Source organism: Sarcophilus harrisii, chromosome 5 (assembly GCF_902635505.1).
Source record: "Sarcophilus harrisii chromosome 5, mSarHar1.11, whole genome shotgun sequence".
Classification (NCBI taxonomy): domain Eukaryota; kingdom Metazoa; phylum Chordata; class Mammalia; order Dasyuromorphia; family Dasyuridae; genus Sarcophilus; species Sarcophilus harrisii.
Window position 1 is genome coordinate 208,918,869 of NC_045430.1, and position 24,610 is coordinate 208,943,478.

General features: G+C 34.3%; 1 protein-coding gene across 1 annotated transcript in view; it reads right to left on the reverse strand.

Moving 5' to 3' along the window:
• Positions 1 to 24,610, reverse strand: part of PTPRN2 (protein tyrosine phosphatase receptor type N2) — a 1,447,381-nt gene that overhangs the window by 428,042 nt on the left and 994,729 nt on the right. The window contains exon 12 of the mRNA XM_031937732.1: positions 24,456 to 24,520. Within this exon, the coding sequence (XP_031793592.1) occupies positions 24,456 to 24,520 (65 nt within the window). The remainder of the gene's footprint in view (positions 1 to 24,455; positions 24,521 to 24,610) is intronic.

The window sequence follows — 24,610 nt, forward strand, 5'->3', positions numbered from 1 at the left end:
AACTAAGGCCGTTGGTTTGAGGAAAATGCTTCTTTATGTATCTTTGACACTAGTTATGTGGAATATAGCATCTCATATATGACTACATGGCATTCTGGGAAAATAAGTGATGAAATTCAACAAGCAACCAATGCACATTTATTAAGCAGCTAATATATACAGATCACTACAATAGGTACTGGAAATACAAAGACAAAACCAAAACAGAGCAGTATGGAAAGGGAAAACACCTAAAACTTTAGCTATCAGGAAAGACTATATAAAATGACTTCTAGGCTGTGTTTTGAAGGGAGCCAAAGATTCTAAGAAATGGAAATAAAGAATGAGGGCATTGAATTCTATTTATGCAATGGTATAGGAGCAGGAAAGGAAATATCATAAGCCTAGAATTAGTAGCTAGCAGCTCATCTTCATTTGGAAACAAGGTTGATTTAAGGAGAGTAATAGGAAATAAGATGGAAAAAGTCAGATTATGGAGAACAATGATTGCCACTATGGAATATGTATACATGGAATGATTTGTTGAGTTGGCTTTGCTTATTGCTAGCAGAAATTTTTAAAAACATTTTTTCAAAGCCGGCAATAAGTTGAAAATCTTGACAAATAATGACACTATCATTGTCTTTACTTCCAACTATGCAGTGAAGATGTTCTCCTTTAATTAAAAGAGTACTGTAAATAAAAGTTCAGTTAACACAAGACCCTCCTGAGAAAGACCTTAAATTACAAGACTAGCAATTAGTACCTGTTTAATCCCAATCTGAACAAGCTGCCACTCTGGTTATGAGCAAGAAGTAAAGAGATTTTGATAATTTCTCAGTGGGATTGCCAGGGAGAATGAAAATACATGCGAATTATTAATATTATTTGGTTTTGTAAAGGCCACAGAACTTAATGGCACCTAGACAAGGGATTTATCTTTTTTTAACTTGTCTTCAGAGAAGCAAAATCCTCACAAAAAGGTTGAACAGTGTCAACATGAATAGTGATCATAGAATTCAGTGGGAGGACAAGTATCTTGGAGTTTGATAATGGTTAGGGATGGAAAAGTGGAAAGGCATGAATCGTACTACCCAACCCAGATCAGTTTAGATCCAATGTGGGGTCTACAAGATGACCAAGGGTCATGGCAAAGAAATATTAGAACTTCTATTTATAAAATAAAAATAAGAATAAATAAATAAATAAGAATAAAATAATAAATAAATAAAAGATATAAAATAAGAATAAAAATATAATATTCAAAATAAAATAAAAATAAAGATATTCAATAAAATAAAACATAAATGAAAGAATAAAAAAAGATACTATTCAAAACATTGAAAAACTGGCATCCCATTTCTTTCCTTTCCTCCTTTCACTGCTACTGCCTTTTCTTTAATATAATCTCCCATTATACTGTATACATTATGTATGCACAGAGTTGTTTACATGTTTTACATTATACTGTATATATTATGTATGCACACAGTTGTTTACAGTCTCTGAATATGAGCTCACTAAGGGCAGGGACTGTGTTTTTACATTTCTTTATATCCTTAGCACTTAGCACAGTCTAGCACATAGTAAGTGAATAATAGATACTTGTTGATTTCCTGACTAAAAGCAGTAGGGAAAAAACCAGTATTAAGGAGACAACTGGAGAAAAAGGAAATGACTAAATTGCAATCTATGGAGAAAGATAATTAGTAAAATCAAAAATAGTTCTATATTATGGATAAATGAAATTATTATTTTCAAAACATTGTTCTTTCCCTTTATTTTCTTTCTTAATATTATGTGAATAATCTTAATGTTTCAGTAAACACATATTAGTATGAATTCTCAAAGATGTTTTGCTGATAGCATACACAATTTTAAAGAATGAAAATCTTTGGCCTAAATGGGAGGGTATATATATTTATACCAATTGTTTTCAGGTTCCAGCATGAGGAAGAAAAGTCTAGGGAAAGCTTTCTGGGCAAGATGCCCTCCTGAAATGCTTTGTGGAGCATTATGTAAGAAGATAATTTCAAGAATATTTCCTCCTCATACAAGCAATACCATCAATAAGAGTGTGGATATCTGTGAAGATTTGATATCAAATGCTAGCAGGACTATGTTCTGCCAAATAAAGTGAGATTGATCACTTCCTTGTTTTATTTTCTTCTTAAATAGAGTAGAGGCTGGAGGGCCTGAAGTTGAGGGAGACTTCTGCCCCTGGCTCTTGTTAGCTCTGTGACTATCAGCTATTTAAGCCTCATTTTCCTTGTTCATAGATTAGGACTGATAATATCTACTTTCTAAATTGTGTCTTTCAATCCTAACTCAGAACTCAATCCCTATGATTGTCTTAGTTATAGGAAGTAAAGGGCATTCAGAGAAGAGGGGCTTAATAGTTATTCCTTGCTTCATCTTTAATGATGCTGGGCTAAAAAAGAAAACAAACTATCTTTAAAGATCAGAAGGACTATCCCATGGAAAAGGGATTAGACAGAGTTAATATTCCCTGGGAAAGAAGGTCATTTGGCTAAGTACAGGACATCAGAATGAGCATCCTAAGGCCAAGAGGTTACATCTCTCTCCATAGTTCCTGTTTCACCTTACATAAGTCATTTAATTATCCTTTAACAGTTTCATATAATGATCTAATATAATATATGATACAATATGATATGATATGATGATATGACATCGATCTGTAACCCTTAACTTTTTTTAGTCCTTTCTGAACCTCAATAATACAATATAACATAACACATATACATATGTAATTATGTATGATAATACAATGTGATACAATATGGCATAATAATTATATATTCAATGAAATGCAATATATGATATAATATTATATGAGATATGAACTCTGAAGTCCTTGTCTATCTTTATTTATGATCCTATGATGCTCAGTTATAGAGTAGCCTGGAGATAGGAAGACTAATTTTTCTGTGTTCTAATCCAGCCCAGTGTGACAGTGGGCAAGTCACTTAACTTTGTTTGCCTCAGTTTTCTTACTTGTAACACAAGCTGGAGAAGAGTATGACAAACCACTTTGCTGTGTGGAATAGAAAGATAAGGTGAAGAACTTACAGGAATATGTGAATTCTTTTTCTGTATTTTATTTTCATTATTTCTGTGTTTCCCCTGCGACCTGTATAATATGTGCAGGCCCATATGTACTTGAGCCTTGGCCAGGTATATCTGAAGCTTGAAGGCCTGATTTTCTGTTTCCCCGAAATCACTTGATTTCGGGGAAACAGAAACCTTCCATTCCAATCTCTCCCAATAGCAACAACCAATTAGATGCCTCCCCCTCCCTTTCTCAATGCTCTCTTACTTGTGATGTAATCTCTTGTATAAAAGCTGTGTATCTTTACTACTTCTTTAGCCCTCCTACCTCGAGCTTTCTCTTTCCTTTATCTTGTGATAGACTGGCTCATCCTCTGGAGGTATAATAAACGACCTTTCTGCTTTCTATTTTGAGTGATCTCTGAGTAATCATTTTGGGTAAGGGTCTTCTACATCCCACACACTTGCCAAGAAAATCCCAAATGGGATCACGAAGAATTAAACATGACTAGAACAATTGAACAACAATAAAAAAAAAAAAAAACAAACATTGCTAACAATTGACTAGTTTCTCTCATTCTCCCTAAGAAGTATATGCAAAATGAATAATAGTGTTGCTTTAGGAAGTTGTGAGCTTTCTATCATCATAAGCACCCAAAAAGTTAGATGGTCATCTGTCATGGATATTACAAAATGGACTGATGAATTGAGTGGAAAATTGTACAAAATGACCTTTGAAGTCCATTCTGATTTGAAGAGTTTTTGATTCTACTCAGCTATAATCTCCGTTTTCTATGTACTTGCCATATAAATAGGTGTGGACCCACTTGTAAAGGGCTCTGGCTGGATATCTGGCACATTTTCAATATTACAAGAAGGAAAGAAAAACTGTTATCTGAACTCTGATTTTATTTAATAGGATGGTCTCACTGGTTTTTGGTCAGCTTACTTTGTGGCCCAGTCTAAGGCTGAAGATGGATTATACAAAAGTGGTCAGAATTTTTCCTAGTTTACTATGATCTTCAAGCATGTTTATTAATTATGTGTCCTTTTATTTTGCTATAATCAAAGGCTACTGCTGCTCAAGAAACATGAACCCCATAATAGGGATACAAACACACACACACACACACACATTCATGCACGTGGCTGTGTACATACGGCAACATATTGCAGTTATCATCCTTCCTTTTTTAAATCATACATATTTCATTAAGCTCCATGCAGAGTGTCTTCTGATTTATGGTAATTGTCAACAAAAGCTAAAACACAGTAGATTTTAACCCTTTGTTAGCTAGAAGCTAACTGGTATAAAATCATATTAAAAAGAAAAATCTCAAAACACCCTGCCCTGGAAAGCTCTTGGGACAATGACTCTAGAGAGTTGCTGACTTTAAAAAAAATTTTTTTTGTTGTTGTTGTCTGTGGCAGCATATGCCAGAAGCAACATCTGATGTACTGGACACCCTCGTGTTATCCCAGCATGCTCATGGCCTGGAGGCCTTGGAGTGAAACTAATTTCCATATCAAACCCAATTTAGATGAAACGTCTTGGTTAAAAAAAAAAAAAAAGGAAAGAAGAAGAAGCCAGCGCATCAATAGCCCCTTGATTAGATTTTCATCTCCTGAGCAGACAAATATGAATATTTATTACCATGAATGCAGATTTTCCTCTTTCCATTGCTCTGATCTTGAATATTATCCACTGCTAATTTTTATGAAAATTTGGGCAACATAATGTTTTCCCATAAACTGACAGTTCTTGAGATAATCCCGTTATTGTCTAGTTGAAAATGACAGCTTCCGATTATTCATGTGTTAACGAGGGATTAAATATTGTTTTTCATCACCATAATCTAAGATGGACTGGAAATTAAAAATTGAACATTGTATATTAGCAGGGCTTTGAGGACCAGAATTTGTTTGCATTCACTTAGAGAAGATCTGTAAATTAGCACTTTAACAATCAGCCCCTTTTATGTCTCTGGTGAAAGCAAGCATCATAAAACATCACTGACATTTCTAAAATAAATTCATTACTCTACCTGCTGTACACCAAAATGAAAAGGCTCCATCAGTAAATAACTCACAAAGAGGACTGCCTTTTGCTAGAGAAATACAATTGTAATACAATTTATATTGTTCCAATGTCAGGATTTTTTCCAGGCGCACATATACCAGATAATGTGACATGTTACTGCTACTGGGAGTTTCTGCATCACTTTCTTGTCCCCTCCATCGCGGCTGCTAGAGGCAAACAGATTACTCGTACCTTTGATGCAAGGCAGCCCCATCTTGCCTTTCTCCTTCATTGAGAAAAATTAAACAAAAAAGCATTCTAGCAGAAGATTATTATTCTGCCCCCAAGACAGGATCAGGCCTGTATGCAAACATAGTCAAATTCTTCCTCCCTGGTACATGGCAATGTTTTTTTTCCCCCTTTCTTTTCTTTTCCCCTCTAACCAGGATGCTAGCAGAAAAGTGAAGTGATTTTATTTCTTCTGTATTCTACTTCTACTTGACTAGTTAAATCTGGCTGGTCCACGAGTTCAACATTCTCTCAGAATAAAGCTTTCCAGTCTTTGGCTTTGACTTCCTAATTCTGTCTGCATAGCAGATACAAACTTTCCTCACAGAATTATACAACTTGTTTGTTTTTAATGGACATGAAATCAATGAGTGTGACTATTTTTTTTTTTTTAATTTATCAATGGAGGTTTTTTGTGTTTTTTTTTTTTTTTTTGGCATCTATAGAGATGTCCTGGATAGGACTAAAAAGTCCATTCCCTCAAATTGTCTTCTGGAGCTAAAGTTTAAACAGAAGCAGATATTCAACTCACACAGGTGGAAGGTCTTTCAGGCTCTTCCTCTAAGTGATAACATGAAAGTTATTGCTCCTCATTTAAGTCAGATGTAAAACATTAGGCTCTCTTCTGAGATAATGGTGGACCTGCCCCAGCAGTGCTACAGAGGAAAGAACGGAAAGCATTTAGTGAAGCATTAATACCCACGTTCCTTTCAAGGGAAGAAAGTTAATTCTTAATTGTTTTATTTTTTCCTCTTCATTCCTTCTGTGTTGAAACAAAGCTATTATCCTATAACAATTATAATGAAGAAAGGACTGGATACATAGAAGCCTCCTTAGTCTTTTAAGTGCCTTTTCAGTCTCTTGTTTCACAGAAAGAAAGGTGAAATTTTGCAAATCTAAATTAACTCAAGAGATACCAGGCCATTGGGGACTTTATTCAGGTCTGGGAACTCAGTGTCAGCCCTTGGACTAGCTGTGGAGCTTGGGGCAATTACCTTAGCCCATTTCTGTCTTTCAGTCACTTCATTTGGTAAAGGGGAAAGATATGCTGACCTCTCTCCCAAGGATGCTTTGAGGATTAGCTAACAAATGACTGTAAAAATGTCATACCAATAGAGAGTCCAACCTAAATGCTAAAATAATAAACCTCAAAGGTCAGGGCTTAGGTCTAAATGCAGAATCCATCAGAGGTCAGAGGGTCACCTGTGCTCAGTCAAACCCTTTCCATCCCTTCTTTCTATGTGCAGCTAAAGCCATATCCTAACATTAATATTGTCTGCCCAGACTCCACAATTTTATTGTCAAAACAAGCTTAATGACAGGAATACAAGTTGGCCAACTTTAGAAATCCTTGGTTTGAAGGGGAAGGAGGGGCAAGTCTCCAAAGGAAGGCACTTGTAATTGGTAATAGCTTCATAGCTGAAAAGGAGATAATCCCATTCAGGAGTTCTCAACCTTGGTGCATGTAAATCCTGGGGCTATGAGAAGCTTCTCAAGGGTATATGGGAATATGTTATTATTAATTTACATTCATAATAATTGCTAATTATCCTATTGAAATATTCCAAAGGTAGTAGCATTAGTGAAAATAATTTGTGGATCGGAGAATGACTTTATGATACTAAGTATATTTTAATGTTCTAAATAAAGTTTTTTAATGAAAAAAATGAACGAATTTATTTGATTTCTTATTTGCATATGCATGGCAAACTCCAAAATTTATCTCCTTTGCTAATGAATAAGACACATAGGAAGATTTACTGAACAACAACAACAAAAAAAATCTATGCCCTCTTGATCTAGTTCAAAACTCTCAATTTATCGATGAGAAAACTGAGGATCAGAGATGAAATGAGTTACCCAAGATTACCCGGATATTAAGTGGCAGTTTTGAGTTCTCTGACTCCAGATCTAATATACTTAACTACACTGTCCCATACAGCTAAAGGGCAACTTACCACTGATATCATGGTACCTTTATGTCTCAGGACCTGTATTTAGGGACCCAAACTCAGGCTCCTGTCAAAATCTTTATCTATGGGCTCTAGATGCTGCTGATTTCTCATTAAAACAGACAATTCCAGGCTTTATGAATCCTTGTCTATCTCACTGGGTAGCAACTTCATCCTGAAACTAGAAGGATTGAGATTTCCACTTGTGTCTCAAGACATTTTCTTGCAAGTAGGAATTTCATGACTTATAATAAAATATATTCTAGCCTGTTTCCCCATTTGCATCACCTAGGGAAATTCTATTTCCCATTCTAATGTAGACAGGAAAAAAAGTAGCTCATTAATTTAATTTATAATTCTTTCTCAAATTATTATACATTAAGTGGAGACACCAGGCGTTGGTATATCTCATAGGTGTGGCTGGTGAGAGACACTATTAAAGGGGCTGAGCTGTCAAATATCTCAGTGACAAAAACAGGATAATTTGAGGATGAAATATGAATTAGTTAAGTTGATATTAAAAAAAATATTTCAAATTCTCCACCCTCTAGGCAGAAAAGCATATATCAATCTCAACTGAAAATAGCAAAGTACAGAATATTCAAAACAAGAAATATCATAGAATTCAGGCATTAAAAAACAGCAAGTACTAGTAATTTTTTTCTTTTTAATTTCCTCATGCTTATTGTCTAGTTTATAAGATATCCCTTATTTCAGTGTTTGGGTGTTCTGATCAATACTAACTTCTAGCTGATTGGCACATAATTTTTAATCTTGACTGGGTTCATTAACTGTGTCATCTCTACGTTTCTCTCTTTAGAACAGTTCCCCTTCATAAGATGGGAGTTCTGAGAATTATTAATTTACAAAGAATGACCCAAGATGATTTTCCTGCTAAAGTCCAGTCATGCGTTTTCTTTGAAAGGTGAATGAATCTCACTTAAGCTTGTGCATAATACACGAGGAGATAATGACTATACAACTTTATACATGATGAGTTAGTGAATGGTCAAGGAAACTATTGGATTCAGAATCAGGAAATCTGTGTTTGTGTCTGGGGTTCTGGCACTTAACCAGTTGCATGACCTAAAGAAGGTATTGAATTTCCTGAGTGTCAGCTTCTCCATTTGTTTGATGGAGCTAATAATATATGTATTACCTTGCACTGATGTGAGGAAAGTATTTCTGTACACATTCAACTGTTGTGTCCATTGTGTCCATGACAAGCTGGAGAACATTTAGAGAAAAAGAACCAAAACTATGGGAGGAACATGTCATAAAATGATTAGTTGAGCCATCACACCATATTAAATATGGGCAATAATAATAGTGACTAATATAGCACTTTTAAGATTTACATATACTACCTCTTTTAATTCTTACAATAATCTGGTGATTTGGGTGCTATTATTATCCATATTTTAAGAGAAAGGCATTGAGGTTGAGAATGAAAACTGACTTGCAGAGTCACAAAGTGTCTGATGCAAGATTCAGCTCCATGCACTGAATACACTATACCATGGCTTCCCAAAGAATAAGCCTTATAGTTTTCAATCCTGCCTCTGTCACCTGGAGAATTAGGGAGATCACTTAACTTCTCTATCTCATCTTCAAAAGGAGAAGGTTAAATTAGGAAACCTTTAAGGTCTTTCCCAGTCTTAAATATATGATTTTGTGAGTTTAATTTCCCAGTATTCATAATTTTTTATTTTTCTGGGTTTACTGAATTTTGTAGAAATGAAAGTTCATAAAAAGAGCTTCGTGTTTGCTTAGGGACAGGAGGCTACTGGGTAAAGTTATGGATGTGTCCTATTTATTCACTGATGGACTTGGAAAAAAAAAACTGGAGTAGAGATAAGGGTGGCTGCATACTCAAGGGAATAAATAGCACAGTGTTTAGGGTTTCAAGAAATGATATAGGCAGGAAGGCCTCATTTCAGTGAATTAACTAAAGCAGTGATACTAGAGAAAGGGAGTCTAGTAATGAAAAGGTAGAAGAATAAAGTCAAGGGATGATGATAAGGATTATGATGAGGGAGAAGAAAGGATAGAATTTATGAGATGGTTGGAAAGTTAAATGGATAATCTTTTTGGACAGCAGCCTGGAGGATAATGAAAAGTGAAACATGACCTAGTTCTTTGGAGGATAAGAAAAAGGGTGATCTACTACAAGGATTTTAGGCTTGTTTTGTATTATAGACTCCCTTGGCAATCTGATAAAATCTATAGACCCTTTCTCAGAATAATATTCTTTAATTTATAAAACAAAAGAAAATAGAGAAGATTCTAAAGAAAACTAATTATATTGAAATAATTGTACCTATATCTATATCCACCCATCCATCTGTCTGTCTGTCCGTCTGTCCGTCTGTCTATCTATCTATCTCTACATATAAAAAGAAAAAAATCAAATTTCAAATCCAGGTAAAGAACTTCTAGTCTGGTGAAAGGGACATGGAATTGAGAATCAAAAGTTTTGGATTCTAGGCTGAAAGGTAGCATCAGCTAGCTAGGTTATTTTATCCAAATCACTGACATTTCTGTATATCCATTTCTCATCTGTTAGATGGAGCTAATGCCTACCCTACTAAATTCTACTTTTCCCTCTGTCCTGAGGAAAAAAATTAGCTAATGACTGTGAAAGCATTTTGAAAAAGTCAAGAGTGCTATGAAAAAATAAGGCATTATTATCTAGTGACACTGTTTATTTACTTTTCTGGAGAAGTTTCATGAAAGCTATGAAGAAAAACTGGATAGCTTAGCTTGAGCTGAGAAGATATCTCATCTTTTAAAAAAAACAGCTTTTAATTTTGCTTTTAATTAAGAAATATTTAATTTGTCCTCTCCCTACAAATTAAAAGAAAAAAGAAAATTTTCATAACAAATATGCAGTCAAGTAAAACAAATTTCCACATTATCCACATCCAAAAATGTATGCCTTATTCTGCAATTTGAATCTATCACCTGTCAGGAGGTAGAAAGCAAAGGTCACCATCATCACTAAAGAATCATAGTTGTTCATTGAATTGACCAGAGTTCTTAAATTTTCCATAAATTTTTGTCTTTATATTTTAAATATATGAATTATTCTCCTGGTTCTACCTACTTCAGGGCATTCGTTCACATAAATCTTTACAAGATTCTTTGAAACTTTCTCTTTTATCATTTAAGGCACACTATTATTCTATTACATTCATAGACTATAATTTGATCAATTATTTCCCTAATGAGCAACTCTTTAATTTCTAATTTTTTTGCCACTATAAAGAAACTGCTATAATTACTTTGAACAGATGTATCTTTATGTCTATTTTTAAGATCCCTGGGGTTATAGCCACGTAACTTTCTCTAATTTTGACTTTGGTGTAGGTAGACTACTATGTGGGATTAGATCAATAGGGGAAAAAAAAAACTTTAAAATTCATGTATTTTCAATATGTTCTAGACTGAGATTATTTTCTTAGTTGTTACTGTAATAAGTATACTTGGAAGACCCTTCTACAAAGTTATGGCCACCTGAAATAATATGGGAGAGTGCTAGTCAGGAAAGTAGAAGTGGGTCAGTATATAGTCTTTATAAGAAGTAAAAGAAAAGGACAGGATGAAAGAAGAATAGGGAGATTAGCAGAGGAAGAGGACTTGTCCTCGAACCAAACTTCATTCTACTAGTGTTGAATAAGTCCCAAGTCCATCATGAAAGAATACATTCAGAGGGAAAGATCAGAGACCATTCCTAGGGATGGAGCAGTGATTGAAGAAAAGCTGCAAAAATATCCCATCAGTCCTGAATCCTTCAACAGGCTGGTCATTGACCCTCTAAAAGATTTGACTGGGAGGAGAACAGCTTTAGCTATTTCTATTCAATCCTTCTGAGAATAGTTCAGAAAGTCTGAAAGTAAGCAACCAAGCTATTTCTGGAACTGCGGGGTTTGGGACATGTCTAATGACAAATGTGAGCTATTTGAATTTGAGAAAAGCCACAGATAAGCAACTCATGTGTCAGGTGTTTTAATACATTTGGATTTTTATCTCCTTGGTTTCTTTCATTACATGTGTACAATCAAGTCATACTTATGTGATATGTGATCATAGTTCATTAAAACTTAATAGTGTTGGGAAGTAAGAATGTTTTTCTTGAGGGTTGGGGGTATCCTTGGTCATAACAGTAAATATGAATCCTGTAAATCAACTCCAAAGCTAATTAGAGTGCCAGATTAAGAAGAAATATAGAGGTTAATGTTTCTACTATGGTTTATGGAGGTGACTTTGGAGAACTCATTGGTGAATACAGTCATACTTTTGGGAAACTCTTTGATGGTCAAATTATTTTAAATTTATTTTCTTTATAGCTAATTTCTTAGCTTGCTATCAAGATCTGTCAATTCTATATTTCTAAACATCTTTTGCATTAATTTATTGCTTTATTTTCATTGTCATCATCTCTACAGGTCCTCATTAATTTCCCCCTGGTAAACTACTATAGTCTTCTTAAAAGTGTTCCTCTCTTGATTCTCTCCCTCTTTATTCAATAGCCATAATAATCTTTCTTCTGTATGGATGTCATGCTAATTCTCTGCTCAAAAATCTTCAGTGACTCCCTGTTGCTTTCTGAGTAAACTATATAAAGACAGCACTATATAGTCCTTCATCTCACTTTAAGGAAACAAAGTATTGTAGGTAAAATAAATATTTAGTAAATATTGAATTAATGAATTTGTAGAAGAAGATACTAATTACTTCTCCAGAGATTTAAGGTTACTAGGGTAGAAAAGGTGGGTAGTGAGAGTAAAGTTTCTAAAAGGATCAGTAAAGATCCTAAAAGGATCCTAAAGTGGATAAGTCCTATTATTAGCATTTTCTTCACCTATAAGTTATAATACTTCCTCCCTCAATGAAATAAAAAACAACCAAAACTTGAAGAAGAGAGTACCATTGATTGATATGGAAATGTATTAGGTATATCACCTGGGTCTAACAGGATATTTTGTTCTGCTGGTTGGGGAAGCTCTGTAAGAGAATATTTCAATGTTATCTTTATTGTCAGAGTTGGGCAGCCCTCAATAGAAGACGAACAGAGTAGTATGTATATTAGGATTGAGGTCAGGAGCTCTGGATTTAAATCCTGATCCTGATACTTAAAGTTGCCTGAACAGATACAAGAATTACTTTTTACTTCTCTGGGCCTCATTTTCAGGGTCTGTAAAATGGGTTTAATGATACTTATATATTACCTCCCTCAAGGATTATGGTTTTTTTAAAAAGGGGCCTTTATGTTAAATGTTAAATGAATGTTAAAAATGGGGCAATGAGATGGCATAATCAAAAAAGCCTTGAAGTAAGGAAGACCTCAGTTCAAATTGGACCAAATTGGTCAAAAATAGACATTTACTATATGACCCTGGGCAAATCATTAGAACTGTTTGCCTCAATTTTCTTATTTGTGAAATTACCTGAAGAAGAAAATTGCAAACCACTCCAGTATCCTTGCCAAGAAAACTCCAAATGGGTCATGAAGAGTCAAACATGACTTACCAACCACAAATACTGAAATGCCAGAGAAATTTGATTATTAACATTATTATTTCCCCAAAGATTGTCTAATTTAAAGAGTCAAGTGAGGGCATTGTAGCTAAGAGGCAAACTACAGGCTTTCTTCTATATCTCAAGCTGAGAAAGTCACAGGAATATGGAGAGATATAGGACTATCTTAGATGTCAAAGGAAGCATGACCAAATATAAAGGGGAAATGGCCTTGAGAGTTCAAGTAGACAGCTGAAATCACTAAGATACTTTAGTCAAGAATAAGCCATTTGGTCTTATAACCAAGATAATCTAAAAACCCTCTTCCTATAAATTTGACTATTAAGTTCCTCAAAAGTTAGGAGCTTGTGTATCAGTCACAAGTGATTAGGTCTTTTTAGACTCCTGAAACTTTTCCACTAAAATGAGTGGAAAAATACAAAAAATCAAACAAACTAAGCACTAATTTTTTTTTAGAACTTTTAATTTAGAAAATAATTTTTCACAGAATCTCAGAGTAAGAAAGGACTTCAAAGACCAGCTAGATCAATCCATACCTCATCACAAATCTCCACGTTAAACTCTATGAGTATTTACAAAGCTTTCATTTGAAGGCCTACTGTGAGGAGGGACAGGCTACCTGTTGAGGCTGTTCACTTCATTTTTAGATAGCACAAAATCGATAGAATTCTAATAAGTAACTCTGTAGTACAGTTTCTTCAGAAGAATATAATAAATGACTGAAAAATCGCTCCAAACTATGAGGCTGTTCACTCCATTTTTAGTGCAGAATCTATAGAATTCTAATAAGTAACTATGTAGTACAGTTCTTTTAAAAGAATATAATAAATGACTGAAAAATCACTCCAACCTACTTTCTGCAAGAAATGAAACAACTTGTACTTCATTGAGACACAAGCAAAAAGTTGTATTTCTTTCTTTCTTTTAGATAATGTAATATTGAGATACCAAATAAATTCCAGAATCAGACAATAAGCCTTGTCTTCATAACTGACATATACATTACATATATTTATATAAAAAAGCAGTTGAAAATGTGGGGTGGGGGTATGGAGATGCATGAGCTGTTGTAGCCACAAGGCAGCCATTACTTACTTCATTTTACGTGACTATTTACTCTGATACTGAATAAAAATTGAATTTGTTGCCATAGCAACTGCCACATCACATGGCACTTCTGTTGCCTTTAAATCACAGAAGACTATTGTAAAGACATTCATGAACCAATGTGACATTGGACTCTGTACTTTATGCACTGTTTCAAAAGATGCTGTGGTGTAATAAAGCCATATTTGAATGGGCATATCAAGTACAGTTAATTATATTTTGTGTTAATTTTTTTCTTGCTGTTTTCTTGATTTCTAGAAATAAGAAAATAGGAAAATATGCAATGGAAGAGAATCAGTTATCTGGATTGGAATAAAGGTACTATAATGTAAAACTGAAATGTGGACCTCCCATTCAAAAGTCAAAATGCAGCACTATAGAGAGTTCAGACCAAGAGAAAACCTATATAAATAACCTTTTAATCTTTCAACCTCCCCCCACCAAATATCCCAAAGGGTGATAGGCATAAGTAAAACATTAGTTACAAGTAGTATGGGTCTAGAAAAAAAAAAGAACAAAATTACTTAAAGGTTTCTAATACTCATGACGATTTTCCTTTTTCAAATACAAATAAGGCACACTTAAAAATAAATGGGCTTTTCTTGGGACTGATATTTTGCTTATACTTGAGAGAAAAACGAGATTATCTGAGTCAAAGGATGCCAATTGTAATAAACACTCAATGTATTAAAATATCAGTAATGTGTTGTTGGTGTAAGTAACTGGGAAAATAGGTAATCTTATAACTTAAGTCTGAGAAATCCAACAAGTATTTCATGAAAATGGCCCATTATGGTATTCCTTTGGGTTGATTTTTCTGATGATGTTGGTCATTATTTGTTATGAAAGAGAGAGGTGGCTACATGTTCCTTGAAAACTTGGAGGCTTCTAGCTTCTCTTCAGAATAAGCCTAGATAAATGAAGATAACTGGAGGAATACCCAGAAATAGGGGCTGCACAAGTATACCTACGCTGATGATTCCCAAATCTACTTCTCTATAAATTTGCATCTTATTTAGTGGGCATTTCTTTTTAGTTTATCATTGACTCAAATCCAAGCTATTTAAATCTGAAGGTATCATCTCCCACAAATTAGTGGATAAGAGAAATTGAAAGAAGCTGTTCTAAAGAGGTAAATTTCCCCCCAAAAAAGTTCTTCTAAAGAATTTCTATCCCTCATACTCAATGATTTTTATCAATTGTACTGCTATTCTTGAATTCAAATCCAATGGCTAACTATTCAGCATTTTAAGTTTTTGCAGACTCTTCTTTAAAGATTGTTCCTTCTATTCATCCCAACTTCCTCATTACTACTGAATTTATTCTAGGTGAAGGCTCTATCATCTCATTAATCAGTCAATATTCAGAAATTTATTAAATGTCAACCACATGGCAGGCATTATGTATGCTATGTTCTGGAAGTATTAAGACAAAAATGAAATAGCCTATGGAGTTTATAGTCTCTCAATTAATTCTGGATTCTAGCAATGGCCTCTGCTATTGAACAAATATTCTTTGAACATTACTTTCATTATCTTACCCTCAATTAAAATATTTTAAACATCCCTCAATTTTCTATTTCAAGTCATTTTTCCCATTTGCCCTTCAATATCTAATGCTAATTCAACTGACTTTAGCTTACTTCTCCTTCATTCTGTCAAACGAATATGCCATGGTTCATCTCCCCCCTCTATACCTTTAGTCATATTGTTCTTATTTCTCTAAATATCTTTTTCTTTGCCAATTTTCATTTTAGCAATCATCTTCCTCTTCCAGGAAGTCTTTTCTTTAAATATTCTAGTGCACACCAATCTCTCTTTCCTTTAAATTTTTACAAATTTTGCTGTGTTCAAGGATTTTTTTTTTTAAATTTTGTCTTTTGTAGGTACCTATGATGGCAGAATTTAATTGTCCCAATGCACAAGATTTATAATGAGATGTCTTGGTGTTTTCTCAGAAATTTAACATATTGGGTAAAATCTGATTGAAAGTTTCTGACTGCCTGAGACTAACTCTAAAGGTAACATCTAATTCTAGAATTTAGTCTGAATAGAGGAGATACTTTCTGTAATTAAACTATCACATCATGACTTTAGTCTGGCAGATTTACTACCCAATATTTTATTTCTACCTTCTAGAGCTGTTTGTGCAATTCATAAAAGCTGCAACCAAAAGGCAATGAGTTGTTTTAATTCTGTGGTTTGAACTCCAAGACATAAACCTTCCTTGAGATTGAAATGATGATTATAGATTTATAAACATTAATTTCTACTCATTTATAAACTGCATTCTCTAGTAAAGTAGTTAAATATAAGCAACTTCAAATAAACATATTTAAAGAAGATACTTGAAAGTAATTAGAACCCAAGTTACTTATGTATCTTACTTATTTTTCATTAGCTTTAATTTTTATGTTAACTTTTTTCAACAAACCAATCTCATACATACATACTAATGAGGATATTCCTTTACAAATCACTTTGGATCTTCTTTTGGATCTTTGCTTGGCTCTCTGGGCTTATTAAGACTAGCTTACTGTCATTGTTCCATTAGCTTTTCTTCTAGTTTAAGAGTAATCAATGAAATGTCCAGCATTATGTTTGTTACTGTAAGAACCCACAGGGATATATGAAACATTATTGTTATCTGCAAGGAGTTTATTTAATGTCACAATAATATCGAGAATTTAGATAAAGCTTTAAGATTTGCAAAGTACTTTCTTTTGTTCTTTCCAAAAATCCCCCTCTCTGAGTCAACCAAAGGGATTGCTAATGTAAGAAAGGTGTACTTCCTCTTTTCCTCACTTCTCCTCTTTTTTCCTCTTTTTACTTCTCTCCCTCTCCTACTATTTTTTCCTTGTGGCCTCTTTAAATAAGAAGAAATATAATTTTTTTTCCTGTATCAGAAAAAAAAAAACACTTTGGATCTCTTTGAGCCACCCAAGGACATAATGTTACTTTTTTCATTGATTCTAAATCAGAAATCTTATTCTACTTTCCCTTGCCCACTAGTTTCAGAGGTAGAAGAGCAGATCAAATGAGTTTCACCATTGTTCCTGGATAGGTTAAGCCAAATGACTCAACAGTAGTCCCTCCATCATTTCAGTAACTTTCTGGATCAACGTGTCCCTCTTATGTTACTACTTCCCTCTGAATACTGTTTTCTCTCTCAGAATGCTATCTTCTACTAATGAGAAGCAAGGTACTCATCTCTTGATAGAGAAGTGGTGAACTTAAGTCTATATTCCTGACTCTCCTGGACTTTTTCTACAATGGCCCAGCCTACTCTATCCCTGGAGTTCACACACTGGAAGTCTCTTTTATTTTAGTAGGCTCTCCTTCTGATTGGCTGATTCCATCCAGAATTTCCATTTTAAGGGACAGGCCCAGACTAGTCATGTTCCTCATTTGGTTAATCCTGAATATCCTTTACTTTCTCTACAATGTCCCCTCACTGAGTACCTTCATCTCTCCTCTTCCTTTCTTTATGTATTGTCTTCTTCCAATTGAATATAAGCTCTTTGCATTCCTATTCTTAGGCAGCTAGATAGCTCAGTAGATAGAGTTCCATGCATGGAGTCAAGAAGCCCTGATTCCATGCTCAGGAAGCCCTGAATTCAAATTTGTCCTCAGACACTTACTAGCCACATGACCCTAAGCAATTCACTCAATTCTATTTGTCTGAGTTTCCTCATTTGTAAAATGATCTGGAGAAAGAAATGACAAATTGCTTCTGTATCCTTTCCCAAAATCTCCAAATGGGATCATAATGAGTTGAATGTGAGTAATATTACTAAATAATAAGAAATCATAGTTTGTGATATATATTAATGCTTAATAAATACTTTCTGTGCCTTTGATTTGCATATAATGCTCTCACAAAGTTATCCTGTATCATTAATACATTTTTTTAACCAGACCCAAATGTAAAGTCACACATATAACTTTTATCCATTTATAACGCTATTTTTGAGGCATTTATTACCTCTAAAATTACCTTTTTTTAGATCCAATTAACAACATTAGATGAAAAATGGCCAGTGGTATCATTATGGTAGGGAGATGAGGCCCCTTATACAGTCTGTCAACATAGGGGGGAGGTATACAGTTTTTCACAGGGAACATAGATATACTTCAAGGGAAGAGGTTTATTACTCCATGTTCCAAACTTCATGGTGTAATGTAAGTTCACTTGCTATCAGACAACAGTAATTCATTTTGATTCTTTGATAGAGATTTACCAACCTCCATATCTTATTACTATAGCTCTCCTTTATCAAGACTTGAATTTCCCCCCCAATTCTCAAAGGGACAATATTTCCCCAGGAGGAAGAATGGCTAGGGCCTCTATGCACCCCACTGAAGTTGCCTAGTGAAGCTCCTTTTATGCTTAATAACTGACTTCTGATAGTGACTACTGTTTAAACTGTCATCATTCTTTTCAACAGAGCAGAGCACTTGAATAGATTTTTTTGTATGTAAAATTAAGCTAGTTTTAAAATCTATTCACTGTACAATTCCATTTTATGAATTAAATTTTCACTGAAAGGCCTGTCTACTCTTTCTTTGAATTTTTATACATTATGGAGACCAGAAAATCAAATTGTAGAGTTAGAAGGAAGCTTTATAGACAATACCTTCTAAAGAAACTATGACAAATGATAATTCAGACCCATTTTTAAAATATTTTCAGTAATGGAAGACTCATTACCTCTCAAGGTAGATGATTCCATTGCTGGAGAGCTTTATGCATATTTTAAGTCAAAGTCTTTCAACCACTGATTCTGGTACTCTTAGGAAATGTGTTTGATGTGACAAGCTTCTTAACATTTGAAGATAATTTTCAAGTCTTTCAGGCACATCACACCTTCAACTTATCTAACCATTCATCATATGGTTTCTGGGTTATATCATCTTTTTCTACCCAGGAAATTACAGTTAAGTGATTTGTCCAAAGTCACACATCTACTAAGTGTCTGAGAATATATTTGAATTCTTCCTGCCTTCAGAGCTTGTGCTCTCTCCCCTGTGCTTCTAGTTGCCCCTCTTACCATCCTTTGTGGGCTTAATTTGGCATGTATGCCATGAAAGGGTGATGGAGGATTACTATAAAACTACTCTACTAATTTACTACCATAACAATTTACAAGAATAGCAGTGCAGTAATAGTCAGCCTCAAAACCATGATGATCTGGATTCAAATCATACTCTGGCCACAAATTGGCTTTATGACCCTGAGAAATTCACTTAATGACACGATTTTAAACAATTCTTTAAATTGCCTTTGCACTAGAATTATTGGAAGGGATTTCCTAATCTGGAATAATCTAGTACAATTAGAAAAGAAGGTTTTACGTTAGAAAAACATTTAGGGCATCAGGAATAAGCTTCTGTGATAATCTCTTAGTTTATTTTCCTTTTAAGTTTTTAAAAAAATACTTCCTACTGACTTTCAGGTTTCTTTTGGTAGAAACATGGATTTATATAATGTGAATAAAATTATGAAACCTTTCAAATATCAGAAACCATAGCTTTTGAAATATGTCAAAACATCACTAATCTATTTGGAATGTGTGTCTGTGTTTTAATCTATTCATTTACTTCAAATTTGTTTTGAGATATTTCTACTTGGCTTAAAAATATTTTAATTCAGATATCTGTCATTAGATGTGTGAATCATAAGCTAACAAGAAAGATTCCATTAAGGCTGTTATATTTCCAGTAATCAAACTCTGCTTTATATTCGACAGTTAGAATTTATTAGAGATATTTGTATCAAATAGAATTATTTCTTTAGTCATAATTATGAAAAAATCAGAAATGAGAATACAGGAATGAAACAAATAAGATTTTGGGAAAAACAGATTATTTACTTTTCCAAAATTCCCCACCTGTTACCTTTTTATCCATATTTCTTCCCTATCCCCCTAACACACACACACACACACACACACACACACACACACACACACACACAAACGCACACACCCTCCCCATATTCTTCAATGCTTCTTGATATAAAGCTTTAATTTGAAACTTATATAAGAGAAAAACTTTATGGAAAGAAAGAAATGTTCAGATTTGAGATCCCATATGAGAATTCTGTAACTGAATTTCAAAGATAATAGAAAAGCTGCCTTATGACAAGGAAAAGTGCCATCTGGAAAAGGACAGGAGATCCTGAAAACTAGTCTCCAAATATGTGATCAACCAAGAAAACATCTGGACTCTGCTAAGAAGTCTGAGAGCCCCAGGAGGAAGACAGAAGTGGAATCATGAAGAATGGAAAACTGGGGAGATTGTCATTTTATGGAAAAATTTTAATAAGGGGATGGAACTAGCACCCATGGGTTTTCTACAGTCCTTTGCCTCTCTTATCATCACAGCAGATGCCCCCAGGAATAGCTCAGCCAATATAACAAAGCCAATTTATAAATAGGTGAGGACCAGAAAGAGAATCAATTCTTTGTACTACAAGGATGTTTCATTGAGTGACTTGTGAACTGCAACAGGAAACACCCCATGGAAAGTGTGTGTGAGGAATTCATTTTGCTTGTTCTTGCCATGATGTCCTCTTTGTTACAGGTTGTATTATGGGCATGGAGCTCTCTCATAAATGGAGAGGTTGTATGTAAAGTTGTTCTACATATGGAATGAAGGAGTTTTTTTCATCCCTTTCCCATTGAGGATCCTAAAGTCTTGTCCTTCCTTCCTTTTTTTTCTTCTTTCTTCCATTCTTCTTTTTTTTTAGATTATACATAAACAATCATATTAAACACATTTTCATGTTAGTCATGTGAAAAAAGGAAATAACCACAAGAAAGAAAAATAGCAATTAAGATGGAAAATTTAGTATGTTTCAATTTTTATTCAGTCTCTATAGTTCTTTCTCTGGGTGTGGATGGCAGTTTCCATCACAAATCTATTTGAATTATCTTCGATCACTGTATTACTGAGAAAAACTGAGTCTATCATAGTTGATCATCACACAATAATACTGTTATTGGGTACAATGTTTTCCTGGTTCTGCTCACTTCATTCAATATCAGTTCATGTAAGCCCTTCCATGTTTTTTTTCCCCTGAAATCTAACTACTCCATTTCTTTTTTTCATCATTTCTTATAGAACAATAATTATATCAAGATACTAGGGATGTAAATTTTATAGACTCTGGCCAAATTTTCTGTGGAATGGCTAAATGAAAAAATACACATGGAGCCAAGCATTTCTCATTCTAAAATATGAATTCTATGAGAAGGAATAATGGGGTGAAGATATAGGTGCCATGATATAAAGATTCTCATGTTATGAGAAAGAACAAACCTCATATGCAATTTAAATCTCTATTTCACTAGAGAAAGCAAGGTAAAACTGTAAACAAATAAGATTGAGGCCTGTGTCAGATTTAGAGTGATCTTCATGCCCAGGAGTCAGCCTCCTTTTCAGACCCATTTCCATCATATTATAAGTGATCTATGGATTCAGGAAAATAGCCTTGTCATGCATGAAATAGTGAGGCTGGCAAAGTATTAATAAAAAGATAGAGATTAAAGGTATCTTGCTATTTGGTACTAGGAATTTTGAGACCGATTTCCAGTTCTCTGGATTAGTAATTAGTTGTGATCTTGGGCAAATTAAATTTAAATTATTTTCCTCATGGAAACTAGATGGCACAGGACAAGATGTAAGAATCAGAAATGAATGCTTACTAGCTATGTGCCCCTGGGTAATCTCAGGTTCCTCATCCCCATTTGGGGAGTAACATAGTACTTCCTAAAGTTGTTTAGAAGATTAACTGAGAGAAGAATGACTTGTAAACCTTAAAGCACTATATAAATACTATTAACCACAGTAGTAGTAATAATAGTAGTTGTTGTTGTTTGGTTTTTTTAAGTTGTGTCTTACTTTTCATGCCCCCATTTCAAGTTTTCTTGGCAAAGATACTGGAATGATTTGCCATTTTTCCCTCCAGCTAATTTTACAGATGATGACACTAAGGTAAATAGCATTAGATGACTTGCCTAGTTATCTTAGCTAATAAATTTCTAAGGATGAATTTAAACTCGTTTTCCCCCCAAGAAAGGGATTCTATCTACTATGGCATCTAGCTGCCCTTGTTATTGCTATTAGTAACAGCCGTACTAGTGGAGATGAAGATAGATCAGATGTTTAAAAAGAGAGATGTGAAAGTTTCATAAAGTACATAGCATTCTTAAAGTAGTAAGTACATTTATTTAGTCCGCAGAAATGTAAGAAATTAAATCTATCAAGAAACAAAAGTAAAGTATGCCCAGCTTCTGGTCCAGCTAAGAGAACTTTATGCAGCTAACTAAATAATTAGGCATAAAACTACCAATTCAAATACATCAACTCCCTTTCCTGAACTTAATACTGTTTTGTAAGAATCAGTTTAAAAATCTAATAAGCTCATGGTTGGGGTAGCTAAATAGTACAGTGGAAAGAATACCTGGCCTGAAGTCAGGAAAACTCACCTTCCTAAATTCAAATCTAGTCTTAGAAACTTACTTCTTATATAATGTGGGCAAGTCATTTCACCCTGTTTGCCTCAGTTTTCTCATCTGTAAAATGAACTGGAGAAGAAAATGGCAAACCACTCCAATATATTTGCCAAGAAAACCCCAAATGCGGTCACGAAAAGTTGGACCCAACTGAAAAGTGACTGAACAAACCTCATGGCTTGATTTTTTTTTTTAATTTTAAGTAACTGCTATTTGAAATTTGCTTGATAGCTTTAGTACTACACACGACTTCTCTTTTCTTCTAATTCCTTTAAATCAAAGAACTAGACCTTCTACAAAAGATTCTTTCAGTTCTACTGTAGCCCAGCCTCTGATTTGGCCCAAATATTCTAAGTCAAAGAGCAGCCTGAGAAGCAACTGCATGATTGGATTACTCAGAATGGCTTTCACCTGGACCCATCTGCATTTGATCCTGAATCATTGGAGAATTGGCTTAGTTACAGAATTCTATTATTCTTCCTGGAGGAATGACTATGCACAAAAATATATAAAAATCACATTTGATAAGGTTGAGGGGACAGAATCAACAGAAAAGTGAAAAATACTTCTTGAGTTCTATTACACCAAAAAGAGAGACAGTCAAATCAAAGCACTTCCATCATTTGCCCTAATCCTCCAAGCTCCTCGGGTCCCTTTCCCCTTTGGTCACCGTGCCTTCTGTGTAATACAGACAGTTATTTGGATCCCCACTGCCTCTTGGCTTATTCCTTTCCACTTATTGGTTGCTGAAGATACAGCACAGTGCAAAAAAATGCAGGATGTTGTCAGCTGTCAAATGCTTCATTAATCTAGTCTGAGTTGGAAAGGCACTGAGAAAACACCAAGAACAATAGTATCTGTCAGACCCCTTCAAGCGTTTTTTGAAAAGTTTCTATCAGTCATTTGTTTTACTCTTTTACTATATTCTGTCCATCGTTTAGCTGCAAAATGGATGTTTTCAAGGTACAACGCACTCTTTCTATAAAGCTGTATCTGAACAGTGAACAACTTTGTAATCATAAAAACCTTTTTTTTAACTTTGGGGGTGGGAGAGAGAGCAACCAATTAGACAAGATCTTATTTCTACAATCCAAGATGTGACTGGTAAATGACAGATTCATGAGACAAAGCTGACTATGAAGAGATCAGTCTGAGACTAAGATGGATACCAAGAGAAATTTGTTTCTTAATGTTTATCTTTCATTGTAAAAGTCTTGAAAGCTAAAAATGAAAATTCCACTCTGAACATATGTTTTAGCCCCTTGTCACATGCATTATTCTTATGGTCACTAAATGCATTTCTGGAAGAGTATCCTAGTCAGAAAGTTAGAATCCCAATTAAAAACTGGCCAAAGCAGGCAAGGGCTTGAGCTTCCTTGAACTGCTTGATCAAGTCTCTTTCTATGATAGCAACATGGGTGTGACTATGTCTTTCCATATATTTCATGAATTTTTCAGGTATTTCAAGTGTTATTATAAAGGCAGTCTGAACAATTTGTTCACCAACAGAATACCTTTAATATCATTTAGCCTTGGTTTGTTTATTTATTGTTTGTTTATAGATTGTTTATTTATTTAAATAACATAGATTAAATAGTATTCTACCAAATTTCAAGATCTGGTGACTCTGTGAAGCAACCCAAGAAAAAAAAAAGTGAATCTTAAAGGTACTGGTCTTCTTCATCATTGAGTGATTTTCCTTAGAGAAGTATGATGATGCTAATTTGGCAAGTTTTCAAAAACATCATCCCAAATCCAATGTGTTTGGGTGTGGCAATTGCTATCTATGACATAACTGGGTGGTACTTTTGACATGACGATAATAGTTTTGTATGCAAATATCCTTAATGATCATGCCATCATTCCAAGGTCAATGTGATTACATTATTTGAGTCTGAGCAACTGTATTTTCATGGAAAAACTTGGCAAACATTTTCATTGACATTTTGAACAACACTCTTGCCTTATAATCACTTACCGATCCAATTCCTGTTCGAAGAATTTTCAGTCCTGAGGCTTTTTCAAGCTCGTCTTTGTTGTCAGCTGTTGGGAAAAATTGAGAAGCACAGTTGTCAGCTTGGTGAGTATTCAGTGCTCAAGATACACCTAACCTTTAGGTTATTTTTTTCCTGT